General features: G+C 37.6%; 1 protein-coding gene across 10 annotated transcripts in view; it reads left to right on the top strand.

Annotated features, from left to right (window-relative positions):
• Positions 1-23,673, top strand: part of LOC134664969 (rho GTPase-activating protein 23) — a 432,054-nt gene that overhangs the window by 332,800 nt on the left and 75,581 nt on the right. For 6 of the 10 annotated variants that reach the window (XM_063521706.1, XM_063521713.1, XM_063521709.1 and 3 more), the window contains 5 exons: positions 321-374; positions 813-924; positions 5,611-5,700; positions 7,179-7,281; positions 7,951-8,034. In XM_063521706.1, the coding sequence (XP_063377776.1) occupies positions 321-374; positions 813-924; positions 5,611-5,700; positions 7,179-7,281; positions 7,951-8,034 (443 nt within the window). The remainder of the gene's footprint in view (positions 1-320; positions 375-812; positions 925-5,610; positions 5,701-7,178; positions 7,282-7,950; positions 8,035-23,673) is intronic. The other 4 variants (XM_063521708.1, XM_063521714.1, XM_063521710.1 and 1 more) reach the window with 3 other exon arrangements.

Below are 23,673 nucleotides of genomic sequence, written 5' to 3' on the forward strand. Positions count from 1 at the left end.
AGTATGTCAAATTCTTTAACATCTAAACTAATATTAAAGACCACTTCTACTTATATAAACTAAACTTGCCGTCAAATCAAATAAATAAATACCAACATTTTAAAGAACGAGCTTCAAATCTGTGTCTATGATCAGGACACTGCTTTGAAATAGACGAGGGAGCGACCGATCTAACCTTCTCTTCGTACTAACGGAATGATGAGTGTGCTTCTAGGTGTGCTACTAATGTCAACTAATCGTTCGTGAACATCGGTGTCTAATGTACTTTAACGGTGTCGAATGTTGCACGATCTGTCCCTAAACGAGTGTTCCGTTGACAGGTTTTGCTGACGACTTGGTGACACGGAGACAGAAGAAAGATGCTCAACTTGGTGGTCAGTATTTAAAAATATTACCTATGTTCAAAAAATGTATAACCAATGTCTAAAATAATTTTACGAAACCTATTATTGGTAGTTAATAATTTGACAAGAGTAATCGCTTGTAATCTGAGTACAGATTAGATAATTTACAAGATTTAGATAAAGGGCCTCTTACTATTGTTTACATTCAAAACTAATATGATTGTTGTTTATAATAGTACCTATTTTAAATATTCATAGAAAAATCTACTGTCACATATACCTACTCTGGCCCTGTTTATTTTCTTCTGCGGGCGGCCATCTTTCGACCGCATTGTGAAACTGTTCTCTGAGGTTATATTTGTTCCAATGATTTTATTAATTAAAAAATGTGTCTTAATTAAAAATGTGTCTTGACAAGATATATTTTAATGTACCTACCCATAGTTATTTGTTTTAATTACTTGTCAGCAGAGGAGGAGCGCGCGATGCGCCGCGTGTCCTACCTGAAGGCCACGTGGGGAGACCGGCTCCACCTGGACAGCGATCCGGAGCCCGACGCCGACCATCACGCTTTGAGAAGGTACGTTCCGATCCACGCTCACACGTTTAGTCTATGGTTTCTGCCTCAAGATAATGATTCGCGCGAAAGAGAGAACATGATTTTTTCTCTTTCACGCGTATGTGACTGAGACACAGTAAAAAAAATATTAAACTTTTAAATGGAATAGGTAATTTTCTAAATAGTATTTCGTGGTATGTATTTTCATCATGAGGCAAAAATACAAATTTAAATTATGCCGAGTACAAATGATGTACCTACTTATTAGTGTTATTACAACGTAATTTTTTTTATTAAGGTTCCGACACACAGGCGCGTTTTCCAGACGGATCGTGAGCGCGGCGTGAGAGTTTTATATTTAAAAGTGGCGCTCCCCGCTCACGCGCCGCCCACAATACGCGTCTGTGTGGCGAAGCCTTTAATTTGGCAGTAAATTTTCAACTACTAATGACCTCCATACCCAGTATGAGCCCTGCAATTTATATATTTATTGATTCTAATACTTACTCGTATTATTATGTTAGTGCAAGATGTAGAATACACTGTCTTTGTCCGTCAATAACCTATTGTCCTTTTAGTTTATGTTATCTTGTAGTTTTTGTAACTACCCCATAATTGGACGTAGTTACGCGAAAACGTTCCAACCCACAGCGACCCCATTTTGAGATAAACGCAATTTTGTGTTTTAGCGGTACACTTTTTCCCTGTAATTATTTCAGGCAAATACTATTGGTTTTACTGTGGAATGCCAAACTGGTTATTGAATGATATGCATATTTTTTGTAAATACATAATACAAGGGGCATATAAATAGGTAAAACGAGTTTGAAACGTTTTCGCTAAATTTAATTTTGTATGAAACTTGTTAAATAGCAATTATGCATAAACGTTCCAAAACGAATTTAAGTGTATGTAATGAATTTAAATTGACCTAAAGCATATAACATTGTTTTCTTCTTTTTGGTTATTTAAGTTTGATTGGTTAAGTTTTGGAGGAGGAAACAGTCGAGTACGAAACCTCGATTTTTGAGATTTTTACGCAGGATGTTTCGCCTGTCCTCTAGGCTCTGAGCAGCCCTACGGACATCCGCCTCGTTTTCCCCCAGGAGGGCTAGGTCGTCTGCATACCCAATAATTCGGTGGCTACCGTTCAACTCTACTCCGCCACCAGAGGCTATAACTTTCTTGGTGACATATTCGAGCACCAAGTTGAAAAGTATGGGAGAGAGAGTATCCCCTTGCTTAAGACCCGTACCGACATCAAACTGGTCTGTTAGGCCGACTCCCGTTTTCACTGTCATTTTGCTCGTTGAGGAAGAGGCAGTGAAGGTTGACCTACGAATTAGTCGGGAGAAAACTGAGTACCTTCATATGAAGCGATACAGAAATAACTCTATTCGTAGGAAAGATCTCACTATAGGACAAACCTCTTACAAAGGTGTAGAGAAATTTAAATATCTTGGGTGTATCGTCACAGACAGCAATCGGAGGGAAGAGGAGATCCAAACCCGAATTCAGAACGCGCTCCGGTGCACAGCTGCTCTTCTTAAAGTGTTGGTGTCCAGGCTAATGACCAGAAAGACGAAACTCCGTATATACAAGACTATAATCAGACCGATCTTGATGTACGGATGCGAAGCCTGGACCCTAACACAAAGAGAGGAATACGCACTGCTGGTGGCTGAACGGAGGATCTACCAGAAGATACTTGGCCCCACTCGCGGAGAAGATGGCTCATGGAGGATACCTACGCAGGAACCAGGAAATCGAAGATCTAGTGGCCGAGCCCAATATAGTCGGAGAAACGAAAGCCTCAAGACTCCGATGGCTCGGGCACGTGGTCCGTATGGGTGAAGATCGAGCGGTTTGGAGAGCGTACTCGGGCCGTCCGGAGGGTCGACGACCGGTTGGGCGTCCTAGGTATCGCTGGAGCGATGAGGTCGTGAAAGATCTGAACGAGCTCGGTGCCGTCGATTGGACAGAAACGGCGCATGACAGAGAAGCATGGCGTTCCTTAGTGTCAGAGGCCAAGATCCACTTCGGGTCACTGCGCCACGGCAGTAAGTAAATAAATAAGTAAGTAAGTATGTTTCGCCTGTGCTGCAGTTGTACTTATCGCACTAATTTTAAGGGCGGAGTCAAGTTTCTAAATAAGTACACAGACAGAAAAGTGATGGGCATTCGTCGACATTTAATGTCGATAATCTAGTGATGTAAGAAGCGCTGGTGGCCTAGCGGTGAGAGCGTGCGACTTGCAATCTGGAGGTCGCGGGTTCAAACCCCGGCTCGTACCAATGAGTTTATCGGAACTTATGTACGAAATATCATTTGATATTTACCAGTCTCTTTTCGGTGAAGGAAAACATCGTGAGGAAACCGGATTAATCCCAATAAGGCCTAGTTTATCCTCTGGGTTAGAAGGTCAGATGGCAGTCGCTTACTTAAAAACTAGTTCCTACGTCAAATCATGGGATTAGTTGTCAAGTGGACCCCAGGTTCTCATGAGCCGTGGCGAAATGCCGGGATAACGCGAGGAAGAAGAATCTAGTGATGTAAGAAGTTATCGATAAACCGTCTTGTGTGAAAATATCTAGATCATCCTGAGAGACAAGAGGTTTTGGGTTGAGAGGGAACACATTTTTGAAGTTATGTACCTATAAAATCTATTTTGAACTTTTTGATTCTAATATTTCAAAATTGAAATTGATATGAAATTTATTTTATTGCATGGTCATGGGTTTACAAAATTCTTTAGGTACAAGATTGGCGATTCGAAATCTCGCACGAAATATCCGAATAGAGATTGGGTATAATATTTTAATTTTTTGTTTTTTTTGAGGTTGGGTGTTTCGAAATCTCGAGAGTCACACTTTCGAGATCGAAATTAATATCTCGACGAGATCGAATTTGACAAAGTAACTAAAAATGAGTTATTTTAATCAAAAATCTCTAAGAATTCCATATTCATAAATATGTCGGCGGCACATCGGCATATTTTTTTTTCAGATTCCTGCTACTCTTTTTTTTTAAAAATTGTAATTATAAAAAAATGTAAAATATAGCTGGTCAAGCAAATCTTGTCAGTAAAAAAAGGCGCGAAATTCAAATTTTCTATGGGACGATAACCCATCGCGCCTACATTTTTCAAATTTGCCGCCTTTTTCTACTGACATGATCTGCTTGACCAAGTATACGTTATTTAGTATTTTCTACTTTACTCACTTCTTTGTTTGAAAGGGCATTTTTTGTTCTAAAAATAGATTCCTTATCCTTAATTTATCCGAAAATAATATATTACATGCCCTAATAAGTATAGTTTTAGAGAAATGCAGCTCCAAGTGAAGCGCGGCAGTGTTGAACTTCCCCCCCCCCCCCCCCCCCACTAATTGAGAGGTGGCTCTCGATGTCTCCCCGGTCTGTATCTGCTCAAGACCAGCTAAGAATCAACTGTGCCAAGTTTCAGCGCATAGTCACAAAGTGCAAGGTCCCCATACAACGGTGTGCGCTAACAAACCAGCTCCGCGTAGGTCCGCGGCGGCGTTTCGTTTCACATGTGCGTTTCGTTGGTGCTGTCATTTTACGGGAGCAAAGGGTAATAATGTTGCCACCTTTATTGTAAATAGTCCATTGATTGTTTTGACTAAATACATAAACTTAAATATACCATAGTTATTTATTTTGGTAAAAAAAATTTTTTTCTCTCGAACATATTTAATAGCAAAAATGGATCAAGTATATGTGGATCGTTTATAGCAAAAAATTAGAAAATAATATATTATAATAAAATGTTCCAATTTATTTAGAACAGTCTTCGCAGCTTAAAAAAACAGTATGGATTAATCTAAAAGGTTTCAAATTACATGGAACATTTTTGCAGAAATAAAAAATGTATAAAGATTTTGCAAAAACGTTCCAACATACATGGATCATTTAAGAAAAAATTAAATGTGCGTTTTATGAATTTAGTATAATGTTTCAAGACAAGTGGAACATTATAACGATATGTTATTCTATAAGGAGTTTTTAACAATATGTTTCAGTATGCATGTAATGTTTTTACTTTATTTTGAGTACACGTCCTTGGTATAATGGTGGGTTGGAACATTTGGGTCAAACTTTATTGATGAAACTAACCTAAAAATACTAGCATCTTTGTGTGCACATGATGTAATATGTCAAAAATAGTACCCTGGTTATGGTAACTCATTTTCGAGTGACTTGTGGGTTGGAACGTTTTCGCGTAACTACGTCCAATTGAACTGTAGATTTATTGTCATGTCCATGTTATGTCTTAGATAGTATATAACCAATGTTATAATACCAATATACTAGTAAAGTAGTATGTAAGTACATAACAAAAACACATATTTATCACAGATGACTGATCTTTTAAATAAGATTTTCCGAGTTGTAATTTCAATTACTTAGTTATTTATTTCGTCTGATTGCAACTAACATAGTAATTAGATTATTTTCTTGCCGATCGAAATACAGTCTAGTGATTTTACAAGTGTTACAATATGAAGTTAAAACAAGGAAGTGCGAAATCCGAAGAATTTGCAATTCTACCAACTTGATTAGTTTTCCATACAATTTTATTTTATCCAAGTTCCTTTTTCGGAACTCGCACTTGTTCAACACAACAAAATCTACAACAGCAAATAACAACAAATAGGTAAAATTAAAGTTGGATTCAAACAAAAACAGTGTATACCGCAAGTGGCGCCCTCCTCGGTTCAGCGAAGACATTACGCCGCTGCTGCGCATATTCGACCCCCACGCGTCGCTCCCGATGCGGTACGTCGCATGACACCGCGGGCCCGGCGGCCGACGCTAGATGGCGCTTATGACAATGTTTGCATAGTTCACGTTTACAGCAATAGGTGGCGCTGCTAGTTGGCCTTTTGAGTGATGATGTGGCCCCATGGATGCTGGGAACATCCGTATTTGATCACGGTCAAGCCTTAGTATTTATTGTTCTGCGACTCATTAGATAACCAACAGAACAGAAATTAAAGTGAAAATACGCTAGTTATTAATGCTGCCAAGTCACGTAGGTACGCTCGGGAACCTAGGCATGCTAGCGGTGTTCAGTTTCGATAGAAACATTATCGAACACATGACTAACTCTGCGTAGCTAGTGAGCTAATAAATTAAGGAGCTTAAAATTAGCTACTTGTCTATAATACCTAATATAGTCTAAAAATTGTAGCTTAATTAATTATCTCTGAACTCATTGCACAGTATAAGCACCTACGTCTACCTACTTCCATTAAATGAAATGAGAACTACCTACTTGAAAGAAACAGTCAATCTCAATTATGTATGTAAGGTGTATTTTCATTTTATTTCTGCTAAAATTAAAGCCACACACTTAAACATCCGACTCTTAACAACCATAGAACAATTTAAAACAAAGACACAACAAATCATTAAGTACCTGAACAGCATGAAGTAAATTTGTGCGCATGACTGAATGATTGTTTGCTTTTGAGTATTTTATAGCAGAAGTACTACCGATGTAGGAATGTAGTACTTTATTAGATCTATTCTACGTAATTTTGGCTGCTGAAAGCTGTCAAAAACCTTTACAATCTACCTATAGTTTGTGTTTGACATAATTATAGTTTTTATGCATTCCATTTTCTACCTTATTATAATAATTATAAAGTTAAAATTACATGCTTACAACCATATATTTCGATTGAGTTTCGTATTTGAAATATTGTCTTTATTTTATTTGTGTTAAGGTAGAAATTCAAATGGATAACCAACTGTCAACCACAGACTAACTTTGAAATACCTATGTGTTTTAGACATTTCACTTGCAAGTGCACTGATATGCGTTAGACATACGTATGAAGACTGATTATTGTATTTATTTGTGTTAGTATTACTTGTGTAGCATGATCGTTGTGTTAATAATTATTTGTTTCATGTTTAGATCTAAGACTTATAAGCTCTGTGTATATATCAAGTTCATTAATTTGTTACCTACTTATAGGTTTTGTTATATGTATTTGTAATAACTCCCTTAGATCAACTATTAAATCCAACTAAACCTTACTAATTCAAAATATCGACAAACGATTTACCAGAAAAATATGTCTAGTAAATAAAAATGTCAATTGCCAGATAAAACGCATACAAAACGGTAATCTTATTGACATTATCATTTATTTTAACAAAAATGCATTAGCTTTATCTAAAAGTCATGCGCTTGTGAGCATACTATTCGTTAACATAGTAATAAATATTTGTTTTATTTGTGACAGCCCTGAGAAGAAGGGAGAAGAAACAAGTGAGGACGCCGTCGAGGCGATCGAAGGAGACGTGCAGGGGAATGTGCAGATCAAGATGGTAGTCAGCAATGGGAAGGTGAGAACTCTTCTCTTAATGACTTACTTTGGCTTTTACTTTGACTTACTTTCGTTGGCTTAGCGACCCCAAGTGCGTCTAGGCCTCCGATACGAGTTGGCACCAGCAGCGCCGTCTTGTGATATTTCCTCCCAGTTTCTGCTTTCAAAGCGACGAGGTCTCTATTAATCTTCTTTCTCCAGCGGTACTTGGGTCGACGTATGTGGACCTATAGGGCGGGCCCACGTAGGCCCTTTTTGCCGCCTTATCTGCTGCTTGTGAACTTTTATAAACTCTACTATGTATGACGAGTTGACGACCAGAGAGAGAGAATATGCACTAATGCAGAAGGTGGGTATATAATTATGGAAACAATTTTGTAAAACTGGCGGCCAGTAGTGGATATCTAAAAATATTTTATCTAAACTGGCAAAACTTCTTTATCATGGGAATTCTCTTATTAAAGCAGCCGTTAAGACCATAGCAACCTTAATTGAAGTGTTAAGGTGCTCTATACGTCATCATGATAGAATAGAATAGTTTTTATTCGTAGACACACCGACAATAAAAGATGAAATACATTTCGCAAAAATAAAACGGTACATCAATAAATCCAGAAAAGTGAAAATACACCGAATGTACTACTAATATGTACAGTTTACCCTTTTATTAAATAAGAATCGTTTTCAGCGCGCGAGCGACCGATCATGGAAGCAGGAGTGGGCGGTGCTGCACGGGACCAAGCTGCATCTCTACAGACATCATCCAAGCCAGGTTAGTGTTGTATATACGAAGTATCCGTTATATCGTGAATCTAGCACTCATCTTAGCACTCCTGTTTGCTTCGTAAACGAGCTCGGATTCCGCTTTTCCAAATATCTGACCTGCCAACCCAGAGTTTAGAAGGAAGGCCTGTTTGGGGTTACTCGCGTTTCCTTACGAAGTCTCCGCTCATCCAAGAGATTGACATTTTTTCAAGGAACTCATTTTACGAGCGCGGGTCTTAACTAACAGCTAATTATACCTATGTGTGATTTATTATTGTGTATGTACGTAATACAATAAAGAATGGATAGTTTTTGATTAGATCCATTTATAAAATGACTGGATGGGTTGGGAAAACCAAAGACGTAATGACACATACCTATACCTATTCCCGAAGGCACGCTTTCCTACCTAGTTATACGAACAGATATTAAGTTGGTATCTCGTAAAAATTATAATGTTTATACTTGGACTCGTAAATAACCTCTTGATGATTAGTTTTATTGCAAAGATATATACCATGTTACTACAAGAGTCACAGCACAATTTTTTCACGTGAGATTAATATAAATTGAACACGTTTTTATGATACCTAACGTTAATATTTCAGCTAACCAATCGTTAAATGTCGCGGCGGCTGTAAAATTATATACGTGAAGTTTTCGACGAAAAGTGGAAATAATATTGTGGTCGGAAAACCTATGAATTTCGTGCGTCAAACTGCATATCGTGGCTACTTATTTATTTTTATGTTTCTTAGATTTCTAAGCTATTAGGGATTGGGATTACGCATGTCCAGATTTTTTACGAAAATCTATGACTATTGCACTACGTAGGAAATATATATGTATAAGTATCTGTGAAGTTTATAGCGGACCCAAGATTTTCACATACACCTACGAGTATTAAGTACCTTATAAATTGATAACTTATATGACAAGCACAGAGCATTTTGTACTTACAAAAGTTGCAACATTTGTTGTCTTACAACTAAGTTTTCCCCATTTACCTGCTACCTATCCAATAGGTAATATTCCGAGAACAGTACCCATGAGTATTTTTTAAAGTCAACCTAAGCCATATCAGAATAGGGTGTTTAATAAATTGAGACAATATTGCAGATAAAGGGCCAAATTCGACATGTACAACTGTCAGATTTCGCATCCACGTCAAATCAACAGTTGATTTTATTGCATACCTACTGAGTGTTGATTCCATCAACGGTGGATAATATCATTTGGTACAAACAAAACTCAACTCTAAACTAAGGGTGGTTCGGTTTGGTTTGCTTGTCACCCTAACTGTGGATTGTTAATGTCAAATTTTGACATTGTACGTATTCGAGAACTTATGATTTTTCCCACATCAACGGGAGATCAACACGATACGTCAAACGTCGCTTGTCGAATAGGGGTCAAGAGTAAAGGTCATGAAGTGTGTACCTAAGGGGCAAATATTTTCAAACCACGGCGCTATTAATGGAAAACGATACGCAACCTGTAATATATATTACGCAGTAAAATGTAGCTTGCGTAGTAGCTTTCTCGGAATATTTGTGACTTGTTTTTTTCCTCTACCCATTTAGGCGTAATATCATTAACTATTTAATTTAATTTGCATACACTGCGTAGAATCGTAAATGGTCACGGCCGCATTTCTTTCCCTAATGGATAACACCTTATTTTAGAACTATTATATTATTACTATACTTACTTTAAATATTACTTTGCTCGGAAAAGACAATATATAAACACAAAAATGCGCGTTTTTTTAGAGATAAGACCTAGCTAGATCGATTTTTCGACCTTGAAAACCCCTATATAGCAAATTTCATCGAAATCGTTTGAGCCGTTTCCGAGATCCCCGAAATATATACATATACTTATAGTAAACAAGAATTGCTCGTTTAGGGGTATTAGATATACATATATGTGTCATCACATCCTCTAAAAACATTCATAGAAGGTAGGTAAAAAGATACTTGAAGTGTATTTAATTTAACCCCAACGACATTCGCTTACTGCGCTATACCCGCTGTCAAGTCCGTTGCCAAATAATTAAAACATAATAGTAAATTCCACCGTGACCAGCGTTAATTAGGAAACATCCCAATTGTATTGATCTAAGATAAGGCAGCGAGCCATATGCGTCCGCGCACCTGGCCTGCGCGCCGGCGGTGACTGTGACAAACGGACTTCCTTACGAAAATACATATCAGATAATTTAGGTGTGAAACGAAGGGCGGTATCGCATTGGCTTTTTTTAACACTGGGAAATTCTTGAAGCATATCGAGTACCAGGGTTAGGGGTGGTAATGCGGGGACTTCTGACCTTGTGTTGTTTGAGGCAAACGAGTAGGGCCGACAAACTTTTGAGAAAAAGAGCCAAGAGTAGTGCAAATCACCCGTTTAAGGATGCTCAAAGAGTCGCAAATATTGATTTCGGGGTCTAAGAAAGAACTCTCAAGTGTTAATTTTTTGGGTCAATTGAAGAACCTCAATTGTACATCCAAAGTGCCGCATCTTTCTTCAGAACTGCTTCCTGATCTTACAAAATCAGTAATAATTATCAAAATCATCAATAATCAATCCAATGTTACATCATTGAAAGTAGCCATTCATAAAAATTTTAAGTACTTGTCCTAATAATAACATTAGTGGAGGTGAATGAAGCTCGTACCGCCCACTCGCATGTCAACACGACGCTTATTATAAAGTTTACAAACCGTTGTCGCTTTTGATACTTCATTCTCGCACTCTTTGAAGAAATAACGAATTAGGTACAACTCCTGCATGTGCTTGCTGTTAAAACGCAATTCCCATTATAAAATGAAAGCAAAATTTTATTCAAATATTTTAACTACAACTCAAAATAAGCAAAACAAAAAATTATAAATTAAAGAGCATAAAGGTTTTGATAGCATCCGTTGCCAATCTGCCTGCAACCAAGAACCTACCTATGAACCAATGTCACGTTCGCAACGCCATTATAAAATAATATAAGTGCACGCGATAAAGTCCCGTTTTAGTTTAAATACCTATAATCAAAGCAATCAAAAATATTAAAAAAAAAAAATTATGAATCATGCAAAAAAATAATAATAAAACTGGCCAAGCAACCGCAACCGGATTCACGCATCGAGGATTCCGTATCATCACTTTTATTTTTCCTGCAGTTTTTATTGACCAGCTTTATCAAAAATTTTGCGTCTTAACGAAAACACAAAACATCACAAAAAGTCTATATGAAAGAGCGATTCCATATCACCCCATTATTTTTTTTCTTACGGTTTTGGTTTACCGACTACCAAAAATTTCGCGTCTTTACGAAAACACAAACTGCCGTATTCGAACTCCAAGATATTCACAAAACACGACACGTACTAGATCCATTCTAGATACGTTATAGTTTAGATATCAACTAGTTCTCTTTTGCAGCTCAATTCGGGCAACCAATGCCACTTTTACGTTAGATAGAGTAAGATATCTATTAGATGTGAATTGAATCTCTAAGTCATATCCTATGGAAATCGTTCAAGAGTATCTCCAGAATCGCGCAAGTGTCAAATTTGACAGGTGATATCTTAAACATTCCGTTATCGTATCTTGGTGATGCCTAAAAGATATCTAATAGATGTCTATTTCAAAATCCGAATCGGGCACAATATATCCGGGAAAAGTCGAGAAAGGTGTTGAAGAGCGATTGTCGCACGCGCACCGGTGGCCGCAGAAGGCTGTTGCCAACGTCACTCATCCGTTTTCGCGTCAGCCCATAAATCTTGAAGTGATATATTTTCGGCGCGACGGCCTTTCGAAAAAGCAGACGTAAATGTCACGTCGATTGAACGATTAAACTCGAGCGCAAGTTGCGCGTCCATTTTACTCTAGATTTGTGCGTTTTTCCTTATGCCAAAATTGATTTCCTCTTTATTGAACTTATCGGCAATAGCGAGATGATTCGAATACATTCGAATTGGCTCAATTGAAAAAATAGTTTATTTATTTGTCTAAGAACTTTTCATTATTAAAAATTTTTGAAGCCAAAGAATCACAATATATTTATAAATAACCATGATTTAATCAAAAACCGTCAGAGGAAACGACAGGTGAATGAAAAGCAGATAGGTATCTAATGAAGGTTGGTAGTTCGTAGGCGTAATCCCGACCAAAATTGAAATCAACTATATAACACTTTAAACTCTCGCGTTTTGTACACATATTCAACTAAACTAAACTAAACTATTCATTAAACTTTAACGGGTAGCTGCAATTTCTTTGTCTACCCCGAACATTTTTATAAACTAATTTCGGGTAGTTTAGTGTTGTTTTATTAATATCTCCGTTGACATTTGTTGGGACGTCAGTCTTTCCGTGACCACAGCTGATGCAACTCAGCTGAAACGTCGGAATTAAAGGTAAAAACAATGAAATTATATCGCGGTAGACCCGTTTGTGTAATTGAATATGAAATCAACTATTAAGTTAACCCTACAATCCAATCCAATACAACCCTACAATAAATATAGCCTACTGTCCGTAGCAGAGTATCATAAAAATAAACACGCCTGCGTAGACGCACATTTCCTGCACAATTTATTTTAACCATTAACTATCAAAGGACATGTCTCTTCTACGAACTACGTCCTACATCTCTATTAAGTTCATCTATTTCCCAGTACTATTAACGCACTGGCCGATATCCTTTCAGTTCATATGCACAGCCTTGTAGCCAGGGCAATAAAAATCAAAATAGTGTAAATGTGCGGTTATTGCACTTTCACGAAACTACTAACCGATTGAGAGTTTCTTAGAAATGAAGATGTTAGTACTGGACCATTTATAACGTTATGGCACTCAACTGCAATTTTAATCTTCTAAGATAGGAAGTTATGGGAGAAAGTCTCTGACATACATTAAACGGTGACATGTGTTTGCTAATATTTTCTCCCATTCAAAATCCATACTAAACTAGCTTCGGCTAATACTTGTAATAAGGAAAACATCATAAATCTGTCATAACTATAACTGAAATATATGCAGTATGAAATTAGAATTGATAGAGGGCTATCTCAAAGCCCTTTTGTATGTTAAATCATGTTTGGAATGAACTGAGGTAAAATATATCAGATAGATATTATATCGAGGAAATGTGCACTTTGATCGAAGTGGAGCCAATAAACTGTTTTTGTAGCAAAATCGATACCTACGAGTACCTACGTAATGCAAATTATAAAAGTAATAGAGCTACTGAACAATTACAAAAATATTGCCACCAGCTTTTTCTACAAGTTTGTATGTATATGATACTAAAGTGTTTAGTTTACTCGTATTGTGTTATAGTCCCGTGTGGTGGAAGACTGGTACCTGGTCCGCCTCAGTGTGTTTCATTTACGATGTCTTAATGTTGACATATTTTATTGTTTTCCAGAACCAGCACATTCATATTCTACACGTGTTTTTATTTAACCAACCATTTAATTGCGCCGTGTTCATAAACGAACTTATCGGAAGCAAACGTCTACAACGCCTGGGTTTTTATTGGGCACTTCATTAATATCTGGCAACATTACAAGCTGACTCATATAAAATATCTATATTACAAGCTGACTCATATAAAATATCTATATCAAGTATATTTTTATAATTTTGTTGACCTTCATTGCTTTCTTTTAAAACACGTATTTAATGAAAGATTCATTTTTTAAGTGGCATGAAATTATAATGTGTTTTGTATTAGATACCTAAGTTAAATTTTGTATTGTATGAATACCTACAGTCCTACATTAAAGTTTTATTTGTGTTATACCTTAAGTTATAGGTATGTAAATATATCCATTTATAATTCGTTTTGCTCTCAGACGCCTATTACTAAACACATCTTAGATATCATGAATTCTACACGAGTAAGACATCACGTTTATAGTAAGTAATGCCAGAGCTGCATTTGATTCATTTCACCGAAGGCGTTACAGTGAATTGTTAAACACACATTCCTATAAACTACACTTGGTTGCAAAATAATGTCGTAATGCCTTCAAGTAACTGGCATACGTATATTATTCGGATCCACGCGATGCGGTCCGCTGGCATTTCCTCGCTCCTTTCGCAATGAATAATCTAAATAAATATGCATGTATAATTTTATTTGCATGCATTTGTATTTTTAGCTATCAAATCAATCGGCCCGCTTGCGTTTTATAAATATATACAAAGTTGCACACACATTCGTAATAATGTAGCTGTCAAACTTGATTAAATAGTTCAACAACAATTAGATGCAAAATAGCCCTTTAAGTGTCGTAATAAAAACTAAACGGTTTAGCATAAACTACCAATTCAAACAAATCAAGCAATACTTATCGAGTCAGTTTTTCATCAAAGTGTAATAGAATGCAGTCAAGTTACTAATTACTAATACTAATACGAATACATATTTATTAACTCTTAACGAAATCTAAGTATCAATAAACATTTATTGCATTCTAAGTCAGTACACATTTAATGATCGTCTCAATTGATTTACTTGTTTTAACTTGTTTTTGTAAAATGTAAGGCATTGTGTTACAGGCAAATGAACACTGAAACATTAATTACTTACTGTTTATGCCCTTGATTGTTGGCCGATTAATTATTTTCATCATCATCTCAGCCATAAGACGTCCACTGCTGAACATAGGCCTCCCCCTTGGACCTCCATACGTGCCGGCTGGAAGCGACGCGCGTGCGGTTGGATGTTACTTAATAAAAGCATTACTTACTTATAAAAATGGATACCGAAGATCGTGAAAGTCGGAAAAGCATGCATGTAGTTAATGTGGTCCGAAACAGTAGCTGAGAATGCAACAGGGACTTACTTTAAGATGAAAGAATGAAAGACATTAACTTATGTCTCAATAAATTGACCTTTTACATATTTTCCACGCTCTTTCTGCATTTTAAGCACCTTTTGTATTGGCTTGTATGATGAGTTGGTAATAAATCGTTCAAAAGCTGGTTATCTCCCGACTCCCACACACGACTGTCCATGCTTTGGCTAGTATGGCCGGCAACGTCGAAATATGTAGGAAACGGAATCGAAAACGTCCGCCTAGTAAGTTATATTATATTGTTGACAGTTTTATACTTATATAGATAAGCACCCCATTAAATTGCAGTCAACCGATTGGGAAATGTTTTGGTATAGTTGGGTACCGTCACTGGACTCGCTAGTACTAAACTATTTATAAGCAAAAAAATAAATAAGTATGTATAAGTTTGGCAATCTATAATAAGGACATTTGTATTTACGTAACGCTCATAATAATAGGTGACAACGAGAGTGACAACTCTTTTGATGTTTGCACCACAATACGGACCGACAACATACCTCATAAAAATATCAATATCAATATTCCTTTAGGCATTAAGTCCGCCATTTGTACATTTTTCCTGTGTTAGTGCAATAAAGTTTAAATAAATAAATAAAAATATAATCAGGAATTACACAACATCATAAAAACTCACAAGTAGGTACTTATGCGAAATTTCAGAGATATTACTAGTCGAAACAAAATTGTTAATCAAACAAAATTATTTAAAATGGCCATCATCTTTTAGTAATATTTCACATTGAGGATAACCTAATCATTAAAATAAACATTTTAACTTTTAAGCAAAACCCTCATTTATTCGGACATGTTTGTAGTAAATTGTAACAAAATAAATATGTCGGTTCACGGTTACATGAAACATTTTAAATTTCAGTTCATAGTAGGTATGTACATGGAACATGCTTACGTTTATATATGAGTTCCCGCGGGGATTTGACTGAAATTAAAATTCTATAGAACGTGAGAATATGACGTTAAACATTATTTGCTCTTAAACATTGCGCGTGTACGAGTAGGTATATTATTATTTGTATGGTATTTCATTTTTAACCTTTCAAAAGTTATATTTAGGTATGTCAGCTAACAAAAAAATCTATGAAAACTGGTTCAGTTGTTAGTAGTGAGTACCAATTTATCAAATTATTTGAGCCAAATTAAAAAAATGTGTAATTCCTTACATGTCTACATTGTACGTAATCACATATTTAGTAGTACGGTCAGCCTGCAGTCCTGTGACCAAGCGTGCTGAAAAGGACTTGAATCTAACCTCGGTATAATTAGACACAATATGGGACATTATCTATGAAAAGGGACCTTATTGTCGATGGCGCTTACGCCGCACAGCGTCGCGCGGCACTGTATTTATGTCGGAGCATCGTTAATAATGACGTAAGCGCCATCGACAATAAGGTCCCTTTTCATGAATAACGTCACATATGCGTGACGTAGATCGCAGAAACCGAAGACAGTAGGATTTTCTATCTCCGGCGTTTTCTACGTTGGAATGTGTATAGTATAAACTACCCATTGTCAGCGCCCGGGGCTCCTCCAATGGTTGGCAGCTTCAACCTTATTAATTTAAAGACAGCAACGGCGATTCTTATGGCAGTCGATATACACGGTGGCTAAAAAATAACTGCATTCTCGTTCCCAGGGAGATTTTGGAATCATACTGAGCAACTTTTACTACGAGACCAACCCCAATATCGCGAAAAAAAAATTTACCCTCATAGAAAATGGACCAGCCAAAATTTATGAAACAGCCAATTTTTTTTTCGAGATTTCGGGTTTGGACCCATAGTAAAAGTTGCTCAGTATAATCCCAAAACCTCCCTGGCAACGGGAATTCAGTTATTTTTAACCAGCCTGTATATAAAACTCTATGGCAACAGGTCTTCAAGGCCAACCGCACGAGCGTCTCGCCTCCGGCTTCGACTAATATATGAAAATTGCACTCGCATACATTTCACCTCCTCACTTTCACACGCCCGTATAAGTATTCCTCGCCGCACTCAAAACTAAACCTTACTTGGAAACATCAAGATTTCTTTTCCAAGGTTAAAGCTGAAGGAAGTACGAGTTTCCAAAAGTTAGGAATGGATTTATTACTACGTTTTGGCTGTCGGTCAAGTATTTTTCATTATCTTAATGCGCATACTGATTTTAGAGCCGGTATTGATTAGTTTGCGAAGCGTTGACGCTCTACGCCCGGATAAATGGAATAGACGCTTAAATCACAATGCTTTCCAGACGAAAAAAATCTTATAAATTCTTCGTTTAAAATGTTTACGTGCTCCGTCTTCCATTTATTATTGTACTCTGAATAGTATCTCGTAGTCTCGTCTACGCGTTGTTGTGTTAGAAGAACAGCTCATAAAATACTGTGGTTATATTTTATATCGCCGAACTGCAACATTTGTATGCCCCGGCCTACCTGTAACAAATTTGCCTAAACAAGTAAAGTTAATACAGATGAGATTTGATAAACTTACGAGTACCTACTTGTCAAACAATACCTCGGATAACACTTCGGTTTCATTTTGTAACTTATAATAATACAATAAGGTGCAAAATTGCGACATATCTTTGTCATAGACTGTACATGTGCCTTTAATGAATGAATGAATGAATGAATAAAAATGGTCCGCTCTACCGTGTAATGCGCACCGCGCCATCGCCAATTCGCCACCGCTGATCCACCCTGATTCTGATTTCAAAACCCAACACTTCCAGTCACGGTATGGTTGTTGCATTCTTGCTTGCGACATGCAGCATACCTTTGTTATTTTTCATCACACTCATATAAAGTGGCATTTCACGCAGGTTTAGCGGGAGAAACAGCAGTCGAGGTTTTTCACACACACACATGTATAGACGAGTTTGAACTAAAACTAAATGAAGAGAGACCTACTGCCGTATTCGAACTTCAAGATATTCACAAGAGACGACACGTACTAGATCCATTTAAGATACGTTAAAGTTTAGATATCAACTAGTTCTCTTTTGCAGCTCAATTCGGGCAACCAATGTCACTTTTACGTTAGATAGCGTAAGATATCTATTAGATGTGAATTGGATCTCTAAGTCATATCCTGAGCAAATCGTTCAAGAGTATCTCCAGAATCGCGCAAATGTCAAATTTGACAGGTTAGATATCGTTATCGTATCTTGGTGATGTCTAAAAGATATCTAATAGGTGTCTATTTCAAAATCCGAATCGAGCCCCTGAACTTTCTTTTTTTTATGATCCTCAAATTGACGGAAATTGCTGAGTGCATCGCATTGGTATAGCATTTAATTTCTAATGATATTACTCTATATCACTTGTCACACGAATAAAGTATTAAAAGTTGTAAAATAAAGTATCAGTCGCAACGTAAGCGTAATTCTTATATCGCTAATTCCCTTTTCGCACGCAAGCCTGCGCCGGCGCGGCAGGATCGCGATAAACAATCGCGACTTGTGAGTTACTATCGCGCTTGTAATTGAAAACCTTTGCGCTTGATCGATGGTTCTGTGAGAGTAGAAAAATAGTAAATTGAACATTGGAAAATGATCTCACGCCGCCTTTAATAATCAAGGTAAAATACTTGGGATACTGGAGTGATTTGTTATAATTATTTATTAATAATATTTTAATAATTTATGGAACGCACGGAAACTAAATATGTACATTAAAGTGAAAAGTACCTGTCAGTTAAAATTATTTGGGTTGAAAATAGTAAATTTTAATCACATCTACAAATATTTTCAACACAAAGAGAGAACAATGAAAAATAAGTTTCGCAGAAGAAATAGAAGGAAAAAAGTAAATTCCGCTTACTTCATTAAATATTTAAAGTAGCTAATGAAGCGATACTACAAAAAAATCATGGATTGTTCACGGCTTACAGGGAAAGTCCTAAAATGGCAGTGAGTGCGCGGGCGTCGATCAATCGCGCACTTAACCGCCAAGTTACCTTAACTACTGATCGATGAAAATAGGCTTTATTTAGATAGACAGAGGGTAGCAGTCAGCAGCACGAGTATGGTGGTGATGGTGTATCGATGACGTGTTGATGCCTCGATAGCCATCCTGGCAGCCATTGTGTTGCGCGTCATCGGCCAATGCCAGCCAGGTGCAAGGAATTTTGGCGTAGGTACGCGACCTCAGCAGAAATAACCGCTTTGTTACATAGTGGATCCATTGTTGTTGGAAATAAACGCGTCAAAATAACGTTAACTCAATGACAATAAACTGAAAATAGCTGTGACAAACGCGTTTATCGTTTAGGAGAAAATACATCTTTTGTCCTTTTGTCTTTACGGGGAGACTCCCTCTTAATCCGTTCAACGGTTATATTAGGATTAAAAGTTTGATAAACTCGTACATGTCTGATGCACACCGATCTATTAGTGTGTTTTACCTCATGTCAAATCCAATTAACTGCCCGATTCGAACTTTAAGATACGTCAAATATTACGGCTGGAAACGATATGGATTAGATGTGTCAGTGTCAAAAGTGACTTTTCTTCAAACAAAAACGTCGTTTTTGCCACTGAAATGTCTAATCTATATCGTTTCTAGCCGTAAGATTTGACTTATCTTAAAGTTAGAAACGGGTCATCAGTATTACAAACGTAAATATAAATAAATCCCGCGTACCCCCAAATCCCTTGGCGATAATAGAAAAGTTGACATCGTATTAAAAGTGGAATTAATATTCGCTGTAACATTTTATTATCTGGTGTTTCCACTTCTATTTTTAAACGAGCTTTTGCTGCAGGCGATTTATATTTAAACGTGCAGCGCTGTCAAAGCGCTAGCCGGAGTTCAAACGCAAACTGGCGAAACCACCTGACGCTTTAAATTAAAACTATATTCAGGTATTTCAGCAGCAAGCTAGGTAAGGTCCATAAATAGCTCAGCTTAAATTAGTAAACCGTTTTCGTAAATATCTAAATGGTAGGTAGATTTACCGGGTGTGGCTTGTAACACGAGCAAATAATTAAAACATAGATTGTACTCCTCAAACGGTGACACTTTTGTTCAACAACTTTTAAAAATTATGAAGTATTTAGACTCCCTATTTTTCATACAAAATAAATATTGTCTTCAATGGACGCCATCGCCACGCCATATCATTGTGATTGACGTTGCTTGTCATGCCTTAAACATAACAATACATAACAATACATTGCGTCTTAGAATAAACTTTAAAGTGCATTAAAAATCAAACTACAAGTTATTTTTAAAAGTCGCTGAACAAATGTTGGTCAGTATGAGGAGTACAGACAGCCTACAGTTAATTTTTTTGCTCACGTAGATATTTATTATATAGGGTTTTCCTCAAAATTTTATTAACTCTGATTTACACTTTCAATTCAGCCAAGTCTTTATATTTATTCATAATATTCAACAGATAATTATGCTGTCTATTTTTAACCATTCATTATTATCCGTATAATTAGTGAAAAATAATTTATTAGTAACCTCGGCGGACAATACTGTCCTTCTTATGCCATGTGAATTTTCACATCATTATCTTATTTGACAATTCTATTATAAATGGCGTCTTTTTAACAATACACTACCACTGACCATACAGGTTAATAAACCTAAATGTAAATATTAATGTTATTTCCAGTAGCATTGTACCTAGGTAAAAATAGGTAATAAGTAATAATAACAACTGCTCCTTTGTTATACGGGCCTTACAGACTACACGTGTGGTTAGCTGTAGCGTCCTATAAAATTAAATTAAGAACAAAAAGAGGCTTAACTCGAGTTAGGACCTGGCAGGATGGCCTGAGCCTGAGCGGTGGGACGAGAACTATTTATAGTGTCCGGCCTTGGCGACACCAACCCGGCTCCGCCTCGTCCGCTCTAGAAACCCAACGGAAATAAATCTTCTAATATGTGAACATTATTCTCTCTACAACTTGAAAACAATCTGGTTCCTGCTATAAAAACAAATCATCATAAAGTAAGTAGGTGCGAACTAAACGTGACGCGTGGAATATGTTTTAAACACCTCGGGGTGAAAAGCCGCCGACGAAAAGTTTACGCCGAACTCCCGACGATTCCTTAGCGAACGACATTCTATTTCGTTTTTCAATCATCTCTAGTTGACAACGAGAAGGCTTTCACCTTCAGTGTCAGGGTGAACGTGCCGCGATAACCATCAATGACTGTCACCTCATAATTCCACAAAATATAAATGTCATTTTAACGAACACGCGATCCGATTTCGAAGATGTGTCAATTAGGCCCCGTCGCACTGCATCGGGTTATCGATGGTCACTCGACGCCGTAAACTGTGCAGTTTAAAGTTCAAAATGGCTTCTTGGTCGGCGCTAGGGAATGCAATACCGGGATACCAGGATCCCGAAATACCGGGATCCCGCATGCAATTTGCGGGATTAATCCCGCTCGTAAATTAAGCGGGATCCCGCGGGATTTGCGGGATCGAAGAGCGACGTGGTTCTTACGTGTTACTACAAGGAACACAGGCTCGGGCACGTGCCTACTGGCGAAAATTCTTCACGGAGCCTAAATGCATCTACGGAGGAAAGGGGTAATGACACGGAAGAGCATTTTACCCGAATTTGTCTATTTATTTCATCACACTTGCTCGTAAAAGGTGTTATTTTACGTAGGCGACGCGGTCCGTAAATCTTAATTTTGTACCCAGGGAATTTTGTTATGTAGGTACGTCCGAAATTAGGCAGATTTTTTATTGTTTTCCCTCTTTTTTCCTCACAGGTGTGATGAAAAACATTGTGTGTGCCACGAGTGGTACAGGACTTACGAAATCGCGTTAATTAAGCCTTTACACACGTTCTTAAATTCTTGATTACTGTCATTATACCGTATTCTTTTAATACAAAATGTACTATTTCTAATTTTAGTTTACTTTTTGTTTTCAACCTTCATACTTAGTACTAATTCGTAAAATTGTATACTAACTTGCGGGATCCCGCAAATACCGGGATCCCGCGGGACTTAAAATGGCAATCCCGCGGAATACCGGGATTGAGTTCCTCATGCGGGATTGCATTCCCTACTCGGCGCCCGTCCATCAGCCCGACAAAATAGCCTGTCGCCGGTCAAATTGCTTTATTTTGGAGAACGTGTGAGGCGCGCCCTCTTATTAAAAGCGCCGCCTTCGCGGGTCCGCGGCCGGTTCCGACTTCCTGTCACGGCAATTATTAAAATAAACAAGAATCACTTCCTACGGTGTTGAGGCAGGTCGTTAAGCAGTGACGGCGGCGGCTGCTTAATTTGAGGGCGGTGTTTCGATTTTGCGTAATCGGCGACGTCGTGTGTGGCGCGGGTGCCATATAGGGTGCGATCGGGGCCCTCGACTTGCCCGAAAATACATATGCCGCGGCCATCAACAAGTAATCACCACTTTATCTATCAATAATAACACGTTTCGCTTTAAATTAAGCGCGTTAAATATTAAATTGGAGTCGTTAAGCAGAGTTTATTGTGTCGTTGGCGGTTGTCGATATTGCAAGAAGCATCGAAGCGGGTTAACGGCGGAGTGTTAAGACAATAGGCTGACCGGAGCATCGCAATACCCGAGACCGCAGCTTTATTAAATTCTTGTGAAAAAATTCGTCCGACGATCGAACCGATAGCCATTATAAAAGCTTATATATAAAACATGTTTGGAATACTATGAAAATACACAATGTGGGTCACGGTTCGAATGTATTTACACACTAAGGTGGTCAGATTTCAGTGTCTAGCTATAGTTTAGATTTACAACTGAGTAGCGAGCAAGCTACTTAGTGGTCTGTACGGCACGAACATTGAGAAATGCCGTCCTACATTTTTCCACTTACGCGAAGTGTAGCGATTTGTTAAGGAGACTCGCAACTAAATCACAGTGTTCGACGAACGGCCAGGAAGTTTGTAAAGATCTTACGTACGATAAAAATGTATGTCGTTATTAATTGAGCTTTAATAAGCTCCGAGCGACTCTACCGAAGGTTGCAAACTCGCGACCCAATTTTGAACTTAAGCTCTAAATACTTATTGAGACTTGGTCTTCCGAAGTTCGTTCCATATATCATGTGAATCGAAGGTACCTGTAGAATTGGTTGTAACATTATTATGTTATCATCGGGATATTTGATACTCACTTGTATTCCATACCGACGTATGTTTTATTGAAATCTTCTTTAGGCAGGCAACTGAAGAAACATTTTGATTTTATTAGATTTTGATAATAAAATAAGTGTAGACATGGACTCAGATCAGGAGTTCTGCCCTTAAAAAAGGACTACCTATACCATACCACACATGCCAAAATTCAGGATTGTTACAGAGATACTTCGACCTTTGTCCAAATCCGATTGTGCTAAAATAGTTGTAGCCAGGATCATGAGTCATGACATATGAAAGCATTTTGCCCAAACTGAAATGGAGACGCTTTGCGCTCGCTTAGTGAGAAACATGATGCACGTGCGTTCGTTTTATCATTTTTCTCAAGAAGTTATTATATCGCCGTTAACAGACCGCAAAGAAGGTTCCGATTCGCGGCCTCCGCGACCCATTTTCAACTGAACGACTCCTCTCGGCCCCGTTCTCTCTGAAATGAGTAATTTGCGCTTCGACACTCCAAAATGTCTTAGGCGCAATGAAGGTTTAACCTACATTAAGCTTTTCCATGTTGTCAAACGACAATAAAATCTTATTTCGGCACCTCATTGTTTTTAGAATAAACACTCACGCCGTAATGGTTCCCATTTTGTTTTAATTTGATTGTCCTGCTTGTTTCGGTTGAGAA

This window comes from Cydia fagiglandana, chromosome 6 (assembly GCF_963556715.1).
Source record: "Cydia fagiglandana chromosome 6, ilCydFagi1.1, whole genome shotgun sequence".
Lineage (NCBI taxonomy): Eukaryota > Metazoa > Arthropoda > Insecta > Lepidoptera > Tortricidae > Cydia > Cydia fagiglandana.